Below are 12,561 nucleotides of genomic sequence, written 5' to 3'. Positions count from 1 at the left end.
TAAGCGACTCTTAGATAGGTACATGGATGATCGTAGTATGAAGGGTATGTAGGCAGTTTGATCCTGGAGTAGGTTAAAGGTTCGGCACAACATCGTGGGCCGAAGGGCCTGTACCGTGCTGTACTGTTCTATGTTCTATGTTCAATGTTCTATTTCTGAAGAAATCGCATGAACATGCAAACCTAGTTCTGTGTCTCTCTCCACAGATGATACCTGACCTGTGAAGTGTTTCCAGCATTGTATGTTTTCAATTCTAATAATGTCGCCCTCTGCTGGTGGATACGGGTGTTTCGGTAAGCCTCCCAATCAGAAAACTCACAATCTGCTGGAGAGTAGTGCACGGTATAGTCTTCCCCTGACTGAGTAACAATTGCACTCCAGTGATGACTAACTGAAATATTAATCATTAAAGTGCAAAAACACATTAATTTCTGATCAGATTCTCCGACTGACCCGCCATACGCTAGGGGAGTGTAGCACATTAAAACCACATTGTATTGTATCTCGGAATTGGTGCATATTTAGCACTTGAACCATAATATAGGAATTAATATTGACAAAGGCACACATTCCAATTAAAACATGAAATAAATGTTTTTTAATTTTATGTTATTTCCATTGCACATCAACACTTACACGATAAACTGCAGTAATTTGTCCACATCGAGTATATCGCGGTGCAGGAAACAGTTACAATAAATGCAGATAAAAGAGACAGACCATTTATTTGTGGCCTGACGTATTCTAAACCATCTTTAATAAGATATGAATCTAAGAAGCGGTTACAGAACGAACTTCGTATAAACTCTTTTTGAATAAGCAATGATTTTAATCTCTGTGGCAATGTTGGCAATTACATGCGGAGTATTATATCTCAGTATTTGTACAGACAGAGAAATGATCCGAAATCAATTCTCTTTTGTATTTTAATTAAACGGAACACACACACTTTCAGACAAAATGTGGAGAAAAGCCAAATCTAGTTATTTCAACACCAAATAATCTGGTGATTGATGAAGATAAAGTGATGTTTCAATCGTGAAGTGAAGCACATCCAGCATGTTCACACTGTTGGAAAAGTTCATGCCATTCTCTCAGAATATTTACACAGAATATTTTCCACCAGTCTGTGGTCCACCTTCAGACATCATTTGTAGGATTTGAGGCTGACTTTTAGCTGAAAGGACAACAGACACGACTTGAGAGGGTTACAACAATGCAAACCATCAAACAAACACATCAAATACAGTATATGATCTCCTAGGAATATTCCTGTTTCTTTAAGCCTCCTATTTCAAGATTAAGTACACAGAATGTTCTCTCTGATACTTTAGAATCACTGACTGTTGAAAACACCACTGATTATCACATTACTATCAGAACCAGCCGGGACTGTACACATGGAACAAATCATACAGCATTGCTCTTACTGGGTTGATGTCGACATAAAATGCTTAACCAGACAGTCACTGCCCATCGTTGGTGGAATGTCTGCTATTGTGTACCTATCACAGTGAACATCCTCATTGTCTTCAAGATTGGAGGGAACCAGTAAAGCTGGTTCAGTGCGGGTCTGAGAGCTGTAAACTGTGGAGAGAAAGATGATAGATAAATGATTGGACTAAAAGCGAGTTCAGTGCAGGTCTGAGAGCTGTATACTGTGGGGAGAAGGATTATGTATTAATGATGGAACTGAAATCGAGTTCAGTTCGGGTCGTCTATCTAAGTGTCAATGAGGTGATGGGGACTGGAATTTGAATGTTTTTCAGCCCCATTCACCGTGTTATTTTCCCGCTGGATGATAGCAGCTGAAGTGGATCTTCTGAGCCTGAATCAGGGTGTTCAGATTGAGCACTTGAAGGATTTCCAGTGGGAGTATTAATAAGAGAGATGTTACAAAAGGAATAACATCAGGAAGTATTTTTTAAATTAAGTCAAGCATTAATTAGATAAATTTCATTTCATCCCAACATGAATTTAAATCAACCAGCGGTCTATGAAAACACCGATTGGAATGAAAGTCAAAGTAGTGACAGAGAGCTGGTGACTGTGGGAGTTTAACTCACCGAGAGTGGAGAGATCACCGCTGGCACTTGTCAGTGTGAAGAGATCATCAGGACCACTGTCCAGCAACAAGTGACCATCCTGCGTGTCAATGGCTCCAGTCTGAACATCATCATAATCACCCGGAAGCAGTCCTGAGAGGAAATAATGATTTTCACAAAAATCACATGGTAAAACTGAATATTTAGAATGATATCATTAGACGTCAATCTACCCGGGCCTGCCAAGTTTGACTGTGATGTTCAGTTGTAGTGAGATTAGAGGCTGGAGAATGGTAGGACCATGTCGTGTCACGGTAGTTGAGTCTCCATAGACCCATGCTATTCTAAACGCAGCCATTAATCGATTGAAAGACAGGAGCACTGTAGGACATTGGATGGGAGGACTGACAACTGGTGTGTTTGTTAGATGGCAGCACTCAGAGCAAGGGTGGCGCTCAGGTTTTCTCATGCCACCCTGGAAGTGATCCTCCAGGCTGCAAGGTCAAGGAGGGAAGTGCTTTTCCCATTGGGATGGCTGAAGGAGGCCGGCTAGGCAGGCAGAGAGGGCCTGGCAGGAGACTGCTGTGGAGGTGAGCAGACGTGAGGTGGTCCCATGTAGGAGGCTTCAGTGCAGGAACAGGATCAATGCCCGGATGTAGTATGGCAAGGTGAGTGCAGTGCCTAACATTAAGCTCACAGTCTTAAATGTCACAAAAGATGAAAATGTAATTGCAGGATGGGTGCCCCCACTCATTGGTTCAGATCCTCCTCCATCATAGTGCACAGCTCAGTGACCGCCTCCCTGGAGAGGCACAATCTTCAGTGACACTGCTGCTCTGTCATTTGCAGGAATCAGAGCCTCTGATGGTAAACCCTCTCTGGTGGGTAGCATCTTCTTCACTCAAGAAGCTGCTTGCGTGCGACTGTGCGCCCTATTCATCCACACTCTCTTCCAGCCTCATGATTCTTGTCACTCTCAAAGAGACCTCAAAACAGGAGTGGCTGACACCAATTGTAAATTGCTGCACTCACTGCTCAAGGTCTCCATTCTTTTTACTTTGTATAAGTATGTTGCCATTCGGAGTGGATGCTCATCCTGAATACCTCTGTTGTGATCGCCAAGATTGGTCAGCCTCCAGATTGCCAATACCGCGAGTCAGTATCGCTCTCCAGTACCACATGCTTTTCACAGCCAAAACTGACCTTCCCCTTGCTTACAGATGGTGAATCTGTGAAAACTGTTGTTTATTTAGATATACAGCACTGAAACAGGCCCTTCTGCCTATCAACCTGCAAGTCTTTTGGCTGTGGGAAGAAGCCAGAGCACCCGGAGGAAATCCACGCAGACACAGGGAGAACTAGCAAACTCCACACAGACAGTACCCAGAATTGAACCCGGATTGCTGGAGCTGTGAGGGTGCGGTGCTAACCACTGCGCCACTGTGCCGCCCTTTTGATGCACCTTCACCAAATTGTTAATAGCTTGGTAAATTGCCATGCATTCCTGTTGAAGAGGCTCAGTTACCTGCCCAGAGCCTTAAACTGCAGCCTCCACCCACCAGTTCTGCCGACTCAGTGTAAAGACGTCGAGCTTCCTTTGCACCGCGATCCAGCAGCATTTTCCCTTGCAGTCTGTGGTCACTGTGTGAGAAAATTCTGGCCTCCCTTTTAAAGTCACATGTATCCCATTGAATCACCTATCCAACATGCACACAAATTTCGCATTTCACCGCCCAGACAACAGTGTCAGAAAACATCATGAACTGAGTTTCATTCCATTATACGACTGGGTTAAATCGACATGATTTTGAGAAATCCAAATTATTTCTCAATTTTTAAAACTAAAATCAGTCAGCAAATCTCCATGTCTTCAGCAGCATCATTTTACAGCGAGTAAGTTCTGATATATTTCATTGTTAATTTTAGATAGCAGAGTGCGTTATGGATTAAAAAACGTGATGGCAACAAGTAAAACTGCACCCACCCTCAATACTGGAGGAGTTCCCTTCAGGAATTTCTGATCCAGGATCCGTGTCACCCAAACTGTGACTGGTGTAATATTCAATCTGATTGAGGGACTCAATGGAATCAGCAACTGTTAAACACAAACATGGATGGTTATTGGAGAGATTAATTGTGACGTTCGAGTAAATAACATAATACCGTCATCATCTGGAGACAATGTCCCGGGCTTTGTATCTGACACGATTGTGGAACATTCATCACAAAGACTGCAGTGGTTCAAGAGCAACTAGGGATGGAGCATAAATGTTGGCTCATACAGACAGCAGTTAAAACAATACACAGTACAGCTGGTGGGTTAGATTTCAGACATCAGAGCAGAGACAATAGTGTAAAACATAGTCGGTCAGCACAGTTTCTACATCTAGATCCTGTCCACCCTGCCCCGTCTCTTTCCCTTTCAGAGTCTCAAACGGCCGGTGGTGGCTCCAAAACCGAACCCCACCCCAGATAATGGGGCAGGAAAGAGTGCAAGGAGGCTAATAACGGATTTGTTCTAAGAGTCATAGAGTCATAAAGCACAGAAATAGGCCCTTTGGCCCACCGCATCCATGCCGACCATAATGCCGATCGATAGTAATCCCACCTGCTTGCATTAATTCCATATCCCTTTATGCCTTGCTCATTCAAGTGCCTGTCTAGATGCCTCTTAAATGTTGCTACTGTTACACCCTCCACCACCTCCGCAGGCAGTTCATTCCAGAAAACCACTATTCTTTGAGTGAAAAATTTACCCATTTTATCTCCTTTCAACCTCCTCCCTCTCACCTTAAATCGATGCCCTTTGGTTTTTGTCACCCTTAACATGGGAAACAGACTCTGGATATCTACCTTATCTATGCCTCTCATAATTTTATATACCTCTGTCATGCCCCGTCACAGCCTCCTTCGCTCCAGGGAACGCAGACCCAGCCTATCCAATCTCTCTTTATACCTCAAGCCCTCCAAACCAGGTATCATCCTTCTGAACCTTTTCTGCACCCTCCAGAGCTTAATCACATCTTTCCTGTCGTGCAGCGAACAGAACTGCACACAGTACAAACCAATGATATGTACAACTGTAAAATTACGTCCCAACTCTTGTACTCAATGCCTCAGTTAATGTAGGCAAGCATGCCATACGCCTTCTTCAGCAGCCTGCCTACCAGTGTTGCCACTTTCAGGGAACTATGTACATGCACACCAAGGTCTCTCTGCTCAGCAACACTCCCCAGGGCACTGCCATTACCTATATATGGCCTGCCCTGGTTTAACTTCCCAAAATCCATCTCTTTGCAATTGTCTGCATTAATTTCCATTTGCCAATCTTTTCCTTGCCCACTTCTCCAGTTGATCTATATCCTGCTGTAACCTTAGACAACCTTCTTCACTGTCCACTATACCACCAATGTTTGTGTCATCTGCAAACTTACTAATCTTCCCCCGGACATTCTCATCCAAGTCATGAATATATATAACGAACAACAGAGGGTCCAGCACCGATCCTTGCGACACACCCCTGGTCACCAGCCTCCAATCTGATAAACAAATCACTGCCACTACCCTCTGCCTCCAATCACCAAGCCAATTTTGTATTCAATTGGCTACCTCACCCTGGACCCCATGTGTTTGAACCTTCCCGATCAACCTACCATGCAGGACCTTGTCAAAGGCCTTGCTAAAGTCCATGCAGACAACGTCCATCGCCCTGCCCTCGTCAATCTCTTGGTCACCTCCTCAAAAACCTCAATCAAATTCGTGAGACATGATTTCCCACGCCCAAACCATTCTGACTGGCCCGAATGAGACCATGCCTTTCCAGATGCATATAAATCCTGTCTCTCAGAATCCCTTCCAATAACTTTCCCACCACTGATGTAAGGCTCACCAGCCTGCAGTTCGCTGGCTTATTCCTGCTTCCGTTCTTAAATAAATGCACAACATTAGCTATCCTCTAGTCTTCTGGTACCTCACCTGTGGCTAACGATGATACTAAAATTTCTGCCAGGGCCCCAGCAACATCCTGCCTTGCTTCCTATAGCATCCTAGGATACACCTGGTCAGACCCTGGAGATTTATCCACCTTAATGAGCTTTGAAACCTCCAAAACCTCCTCCTTTTTAATGTTGATGCGATTCAGGATATCGGTGTTTCCTCTCTTGAACTCACTACCTTCCATGACCTTCTGCACGGTAAACACAGACGAAACGTATTCATTTAAGACCTTGTCCATTTCCCGTAGCTCCATGCATCAATTGCCACATTGATCCTTAAGGGGACCCACTCTCTCCCGAGTTACCATTTTATTCTTAATATACTTGCAGAATCTTTGACGATTCTCCTTTATCTAATCAGCCAGGGAAATCACCTTTGTGTGTTTTGTTGTAACCTGAGTAATTTATATCAATGGTCAAATCGCCCTCCAAATATATCTCAGGACAGAACTTATATAGGTTTGGCAGTGTTGCTGCCCCAGTATCAAGGTGCAGAATTTGCAGATTTCAAGTTAAACTTCAGAATACAAATTGTTAGAATAAGTTTTTTCTAGAAACCACCAAGTTCAGGTCAGGAGTTCCTGATGAGAACGTGTTTCTGACCCAGAAATCCAGTCACATAGAGAAATAAAATCTGAGTCAATGTGACTGTCTCCTCCTGAGAGCAGTGACTATTTATGGTCTAGTTTAAATGGAATAAAAACTTTGCATACGAATATATTGTGGGATTGGTGGATGGTATTGTGCACTGGAACTCCTGTCTCCTCATCCCCAAAGAAACTGAATCCTGGTCAGGTACCAGAATCCAGTTGAGTGAAATGTAATAACTGAGGCCCACAGGAATGCTCTAGGCCTGGGTCATGGCCTGGACTACTTCAAAAGATAAATTGCAGCCCAAATTACAAACAAACAGAAATGACGTTAGTTAAGCAGGAACGACGAATGGGAATCTTCCCAAACCCGTTGCTCATCTTAGTTTACACACAGATATAGGCACACTCGCACTGTGATAGGACTCCTTCACATGTGGATAGTGAGCGGATTTCTGACAGTGTTCAGTCAGTAAAGTGACCATTAAAATGCGATGTTTAAGTGGAAGTGACATTTGTCGCGTGAAAATTCGTTTTGAAATTAAAAGCACAGACCTGAACGCCGGACCTGATAGGAATCCTTGCCAGGTGGAACACTCCCAATCTCTTCATAAATTGCTTGGTACAAACCAGCCGGTGAACCCTTGCCGCTAGTGACAGAACCTGTCAGATGGAGGGTCGGGAGATTAAAGTTTAGTTGCAACCCACGAGCGTTTAAAAGTAAATTATCTGCGAACACATCCAAATCGCAGATATAGTGACAGCAAAGAGACAATGCCAGGTATTGTGAATGTGGAGTAGTTTTGTTGTGCGTATTTTTGTTTATGTCTATGTGTCTATTTTTCTACATACTCATATGTTCACCTGCAGCAGACTGGGGAGAAACGTGTTCACTGAGGAAAAGTTAGAAACGATCTCCCTCTGACAAAGCCATGCTGACTATCCCTGATTAATGCCTGCCTCTCCATGTAGAGATTAATCCTGTTCCTCCGGATTTTTTCCAATAGTTTCCCTACTGCTGACGTTAGATTCACTGGCCAGCAATTACCTGGTATATCCCTGCTACTCCTCTTGAATAATGGTACCACATTCACTGTCCTTCAGTCCTCTGGTACATCTCCTGTGACCAGATAGGATTTGAAAATGTGTGCCAAATCCCCTGTTATCTCATCCCTTGTCTCACATAGCTGCCGGTTCACATCTCAACTGGGTCTGGAGATTTATCCAGTTTGAGCCCACTAAAATAGCTAATACTTCCTACCTTTCAATGCTAATTTGTTCAAGGACATCAGAATCCCCCTCCCTGATCTTCTCACCGACATCGTCCCTCTTCATGGGGAACACAGATGAAAAGTAATCTTTTAAAACCTAATCTACGTCCTCTGGCTCCACACACAGATGGCCACTCTGGTCCCTAATCGGCCCTACTCCTCCTATTTCCCTTAATATACTTAAAACACGCCTTTCGGTGTCCATTATCTTGCTTGGCAGTGTTTTGCATGTCCCCTCTTCGCTCTCCTAATTCATTTTGTAAGTATCTCCAACACTTTCTATACTCCTCTAGGGCCTCCAGCGTTTTCAGCGCTCTGAATCTGCCATCAGCCTCCTTATCCGAATCTCTATATCCCTTGACATCCACTATATCCCTGGACTTGTTGGTCCGACCCTTCAACTTTATGGGAACATTTTGGCCCTGAGCTCTCACTACTTCCTTTTTGAAGGTAACAGACCATGGGATCCAGGGCAATTTGGTAAAGTGGATCAAAAATTGGCTTAGTGGCAGGAGGCAGAGGGTGATGGTCGAAAGTTGCTATTGCGAGTGGAAGCCAGTGACCAGTGGTGTACTACTGGAATCGATGATGGGACCCTTGCTAATACACTGTATCTCAATGATTTAGATGTAAATATAGGAGGTATGATCAGTAAGTTCTCAGATAACAGAAAAATTGGTGGTGTCGTAAACAGTGAGGAGGAACGCCTTATATTTCAGGACGAAATAGATGGGCTGGTAAGATGGGTGGGATAGTAGCAAATAGAATTTAATCCTGAGTACTGTGAGATGATGCATTTTGGGAGGACGTCCAAGGCAAGGGAATATACAATGGATGGTAGGACCCGAGGGAGTTCAGAGTGTCTCAGGGACCTTGGTGGACTTGTTGTTAAATCGCTGAAGGCGCAGGGAGATACGGTGGTTCGGAAGGACATATGGGATACTTGCCTTTATTAGCCGAGGCATAGCATATATGAGCAGGAAGGTTATGATCAAGCTGTATAAAACGCTAGTTAGGCCACAGCTGGAGTACTGTTTACAGTTCCGGGCAACACACTATAGGAAGGATGTGATTGCACGGGAGAGGGTGCAGAGGAGATTCACCAGGATGTTGTAAGGGCTGGATTATTTCAGCTATGTCGAGAGGCTGGATAGGCTAGGGTTGTTTTCTTCAGAGCAGAAAAGGCTGAGGGGGTCCTGACTGAGGGATACAAAATTATGAAGGGCATTGATAGGACAGATAGGAAGAAACGGTTTCCATTAGCGGAGGGTTCCGTTACCGGGGGGCATGGATTTAACATTAGGGGCAGAAAGTTTAGAGGGGATTTGAGGAAAAAAAATATTCACCCAGAGGATGGTTGGAGTCTGGAACACACTGCCTGAACAGATGGTTGAGGCAGGAACCCTCACAACATTTAAGGTGTTTAGATGAGCACGCAAAACACCATAGTGTAGAAGGCTAAGAGCCAAGTGCTGGAAAATGAGATCAGCATAGATAGGTGCTTGATTGTTGGCACAGACACCATGGGCTAGAGGGCCTGTTTATGTGCTGTATAACTCTATTACTCGATGACTCTATGACCTGATCTCGTGCTTTTTATCATTTGTAAACTACTGCTAGTCTAGTGAGGTTACAAAGCTTGATCTTATCCGCTTTAGGACTGTCTTGTTTCAGAACCTGTTCTGGTTCGGTCCTTGGCAGAGATACCAGGCCTATGCTGTCCTAGCTACAGAATCTTTCTTCATAAGAGAGAGAGAGTGCTATTTCTATAAAAACTCTATATTATTATGAATCATCATGAAAAAACATGAATAGGATGGGAATAGAGGAGTATGGTCCTCGTAAGCGCAGAAGGTTGTAATTTAGACAGGCATCAAGATCGGCCCAGGCTTGCAGGGCTGAATGACCTGTTCCTGTGCTTTACTGTTCTTTGTTCTTTGTTGTTCCAAAAGTGTTTTTTATTAAGAGGCCCATTACTTATAATAAATCAGGAGTGAGTAGGATGGGTGAAATATGACTGGAAGCGTTGTTTTGGATGCAGAAGGTCCTATACAAGTATCACCTGTCAAAATAACAGACAGACCCGGTTAGACAGCTCGTGATTGGATGCCCACAGCCAGAATCTGAAGGGATGGAACTGCTGCCCGATGGATGAAGGAAGATTAACAGTCAAATAAATAGCTTGAATGCACAGCCCTAGAATGTCAATTAAACTTCCTGATCCATTGTTACAAGAAGTAAACTCTTCCAAAGTTTCATGTATTATGTGCTCTACTCTTCAGTGAATGTAGACACTTCAAATCACTCTCCCTTTTAAATGTCAGATTTTACTAATTCCGCAGCACATTGAATGGAGAAAGTCAGCAAAAAACAGAAAGAAATACAATGTATTTCCAAGAAGGCCACTTGACAGTCCACAGAAAGCTGCAGTGGACATAGAGTTTTGCAAGTATATGACACAATATCTGGGATTTTGTGTTGGATCCGCGGTAAGATATAAGCCTCACCTCTTCTGATTGACGTTTTCTGTATAATCACCATCAGTGAGATCAACACACAGATTAGCAGAACTCCGAAGAAGACCGCAACTAGGATGGAAGTAGTTTTATATCCCTGTTCTTAATGACAACAATACAGAAAGGTTTAACACAGACACAGTCTGGCTTGCATGATACAGTATTTACAGTACGTATTTAATAATTATATCCATTGCGTCTGGGCAATGAGTCGGGCTGAAGATTCCCCAGTATGTGTGTTGTACATTGCACAAGAGGAAAGTGTGAGCCAACCTAAATTACAGAGACAGTGCCCCCATGTTTCTGATGAGTACAGGGCAGTTCAGGTACAGCCAGAGACTGGGATTAGCGGAATTTCAAACAGACCATTTGAAATATGCGGTGAGGAAAAAAAATGTTCCGGTCAGTGAGAACGTGCTCATTGTATCTTCAGACAGTGACAACAATAGCAATTCAACGAATGCAAACCCTAACACTAGCTGGAATAGTAATAATGGTAAGTACCTGCAGATGTGGATGGGAAAGCATTTGGAGGCACATCGAGCCCTGTGGAATATATTGTACAAAACGTTCAGGAAGATGAAATTTCAGCACTTTCCATTTAAACGATAAATACTGTTCTTAATTTCCCGAATTAATGAGTCAATTTAGCCATACAAGGAACCCTAACCCCACTCTCCAAACCCTGCCACCCTCACCAGAACAAATCACACTGGCATCTTCCTTATGATCACAGTCAGATTGAACCGGCGATGAGGAAGGACAGTCGGCCAGAGAAGATTCGCTTCCAGTGCACTTCACCTCATCCAGCCAGATAACACCGTCACCCTGGGAAAAAGTAGCCCCTATTGGCGCCAATAGAGCGTGACCACAATCCAGCTGTCTGCAGACAACATTGGCATCGGCCATGTTCCAGGAGTCATCACACACCGTGCCCCAGCTGTTATTGCACAATATCTCCACTCTCCCGGAGCAGTTGGTGTTACCTCCAAACAGGCGCAACCATTGTCCCGAATCTGTCAAAGAGAATCAATTATTATTATTGATGTAGTATAAGACAGGAGTACAAGTCAGATAGTTGGTATAATAAAGAGGAAGTAGCACCTGGTGAAAGCACACGTTTACAATCATATTCTCGAATGCAGTCCTTTGCTTTGTGGGGCTGCTCCTTAGTTACTTTTGCTTCTGTTGAGAAGAGAAACATGCTGACTGTATCAGACACAAATGTTTTAAATGACACTGGCACATTGAGAGGTTTGTTGTGTTACCTGAACAAACAATGCCAGCATCCTCCCTGTGTTCACAGTTGTGTTTACCCCACGGTTTTGTTTGACAGTGCCAAAGGAACGATTCGTGTGAAATACACTCGATTCGATCGAGCCAAATGGGTCCGGATCCTGCTCCGAATGACTGAGCGGAATAATCGATAGAACTGAGGGGACCGCACTCTAACTGTTTACAGATCACTTCTGCATCAGCTCTATCAAGTGTATCCGAGCACACTGTTCCCCAGGTGCCATTGTAGAACACTTCCACTCTCCCCTCACAGCGATGCTTCCCATTCACCAGCCGCAGCTCTTTGTGCTCTGTCAATGACACAAGAAATATCCCGTTGTTTAGATTGATAACTCGTTGTTTGTTTATACTGCACAACTCAACACATGCTGCACCGGTTGTGTTCACTGATTGCCGGTACGTATTTCAGAAAAGTGACAGAAATACACTGACAGCCCATAATGTAATAAAGAATAATCAACATAGATTTCGCAACAGAAGGACAAACAAGGTTATTGAATGCTTTGAAGTAATTACAGAAAGATAATGGTGATAATTCAGTCGACGCAATATGCATGTTCTTTTTTTTTCCAAAAGGCCTCTGACAAGGTAGCATATAGTCAGATCATGACTGGAGACAGAGCATTTGGAGTCAAGAGATCAGTGGAAGAATGGTAGAAAACTCGCTGCAAAGCACACTGTCATTGTTAAAGCTGGGAACCCAGAATGGCGGAAGGTGGGAAGTGGTGTTACACAGGGCTGGGATTATTGCTGCTTAATATTTACATGAAAGATTTGGATTTAGACAAGGGAGACATCATTTCAAAATTTAAGATGACAGCAATTTGGGGATTTAGTTAACACTAAGT

At 43.6% G+C, this 12,561-nt stretch overlaps 1 protein-coding gene across 1 annotated transcript; it reads right to left on the bottom strand.

Moving 5' to 3' along the window:
- Positions 1–698: 698 nt before the first annotated feature.
- Positions 699–6,294, bottom strand: LOC137361856 (uncharacterized). Its single transcript, XM_068026458.1, has 6 exons — positions 6,130–6,294; positions 5,002–5,093; positions 4,030–4,094; positions 2,067–2,198; positions 1,431–1,587; positions 699–1,177 (listed from the first exon to the last, which is right to left on the bottom strand). Exons 1-6 carry the CDS (start codon positions 6,292–6,294, stop codon positions 1,174–1,176), a joined length of 615 nt encoding a protein of 204 aa, XP_067882559.1. The 3' UTR covers positions 699–1,173.
- Positions 6,295–12,561: the final 6,267 nt, after the last annotated feature.

This window comes from Heterodontus francisci, unplaced genomic scaffold (genome assembly GCF_036365525.1).
Source record: "Heterodontus francisci isolate sHetFra1 unplaced genomic scaffold, sHetFra1.hap1 HAP1_SCAFFOLD_101_1, whole genome shotgun sequence".
Classification (NCBI taxonomy): domain Eukaryota; kingdom Metazoa; phylum Chordata; class Chondrichthyes; order Heterodontiformes; family Heterodontidae; genus Heterodontus; species Heterodontus francisci.
The sequence above is the reverse complement of the archived record's forward strand: the minus strand, read 5'-3'. Positions and strand labels throughout refer to the sequence as shown.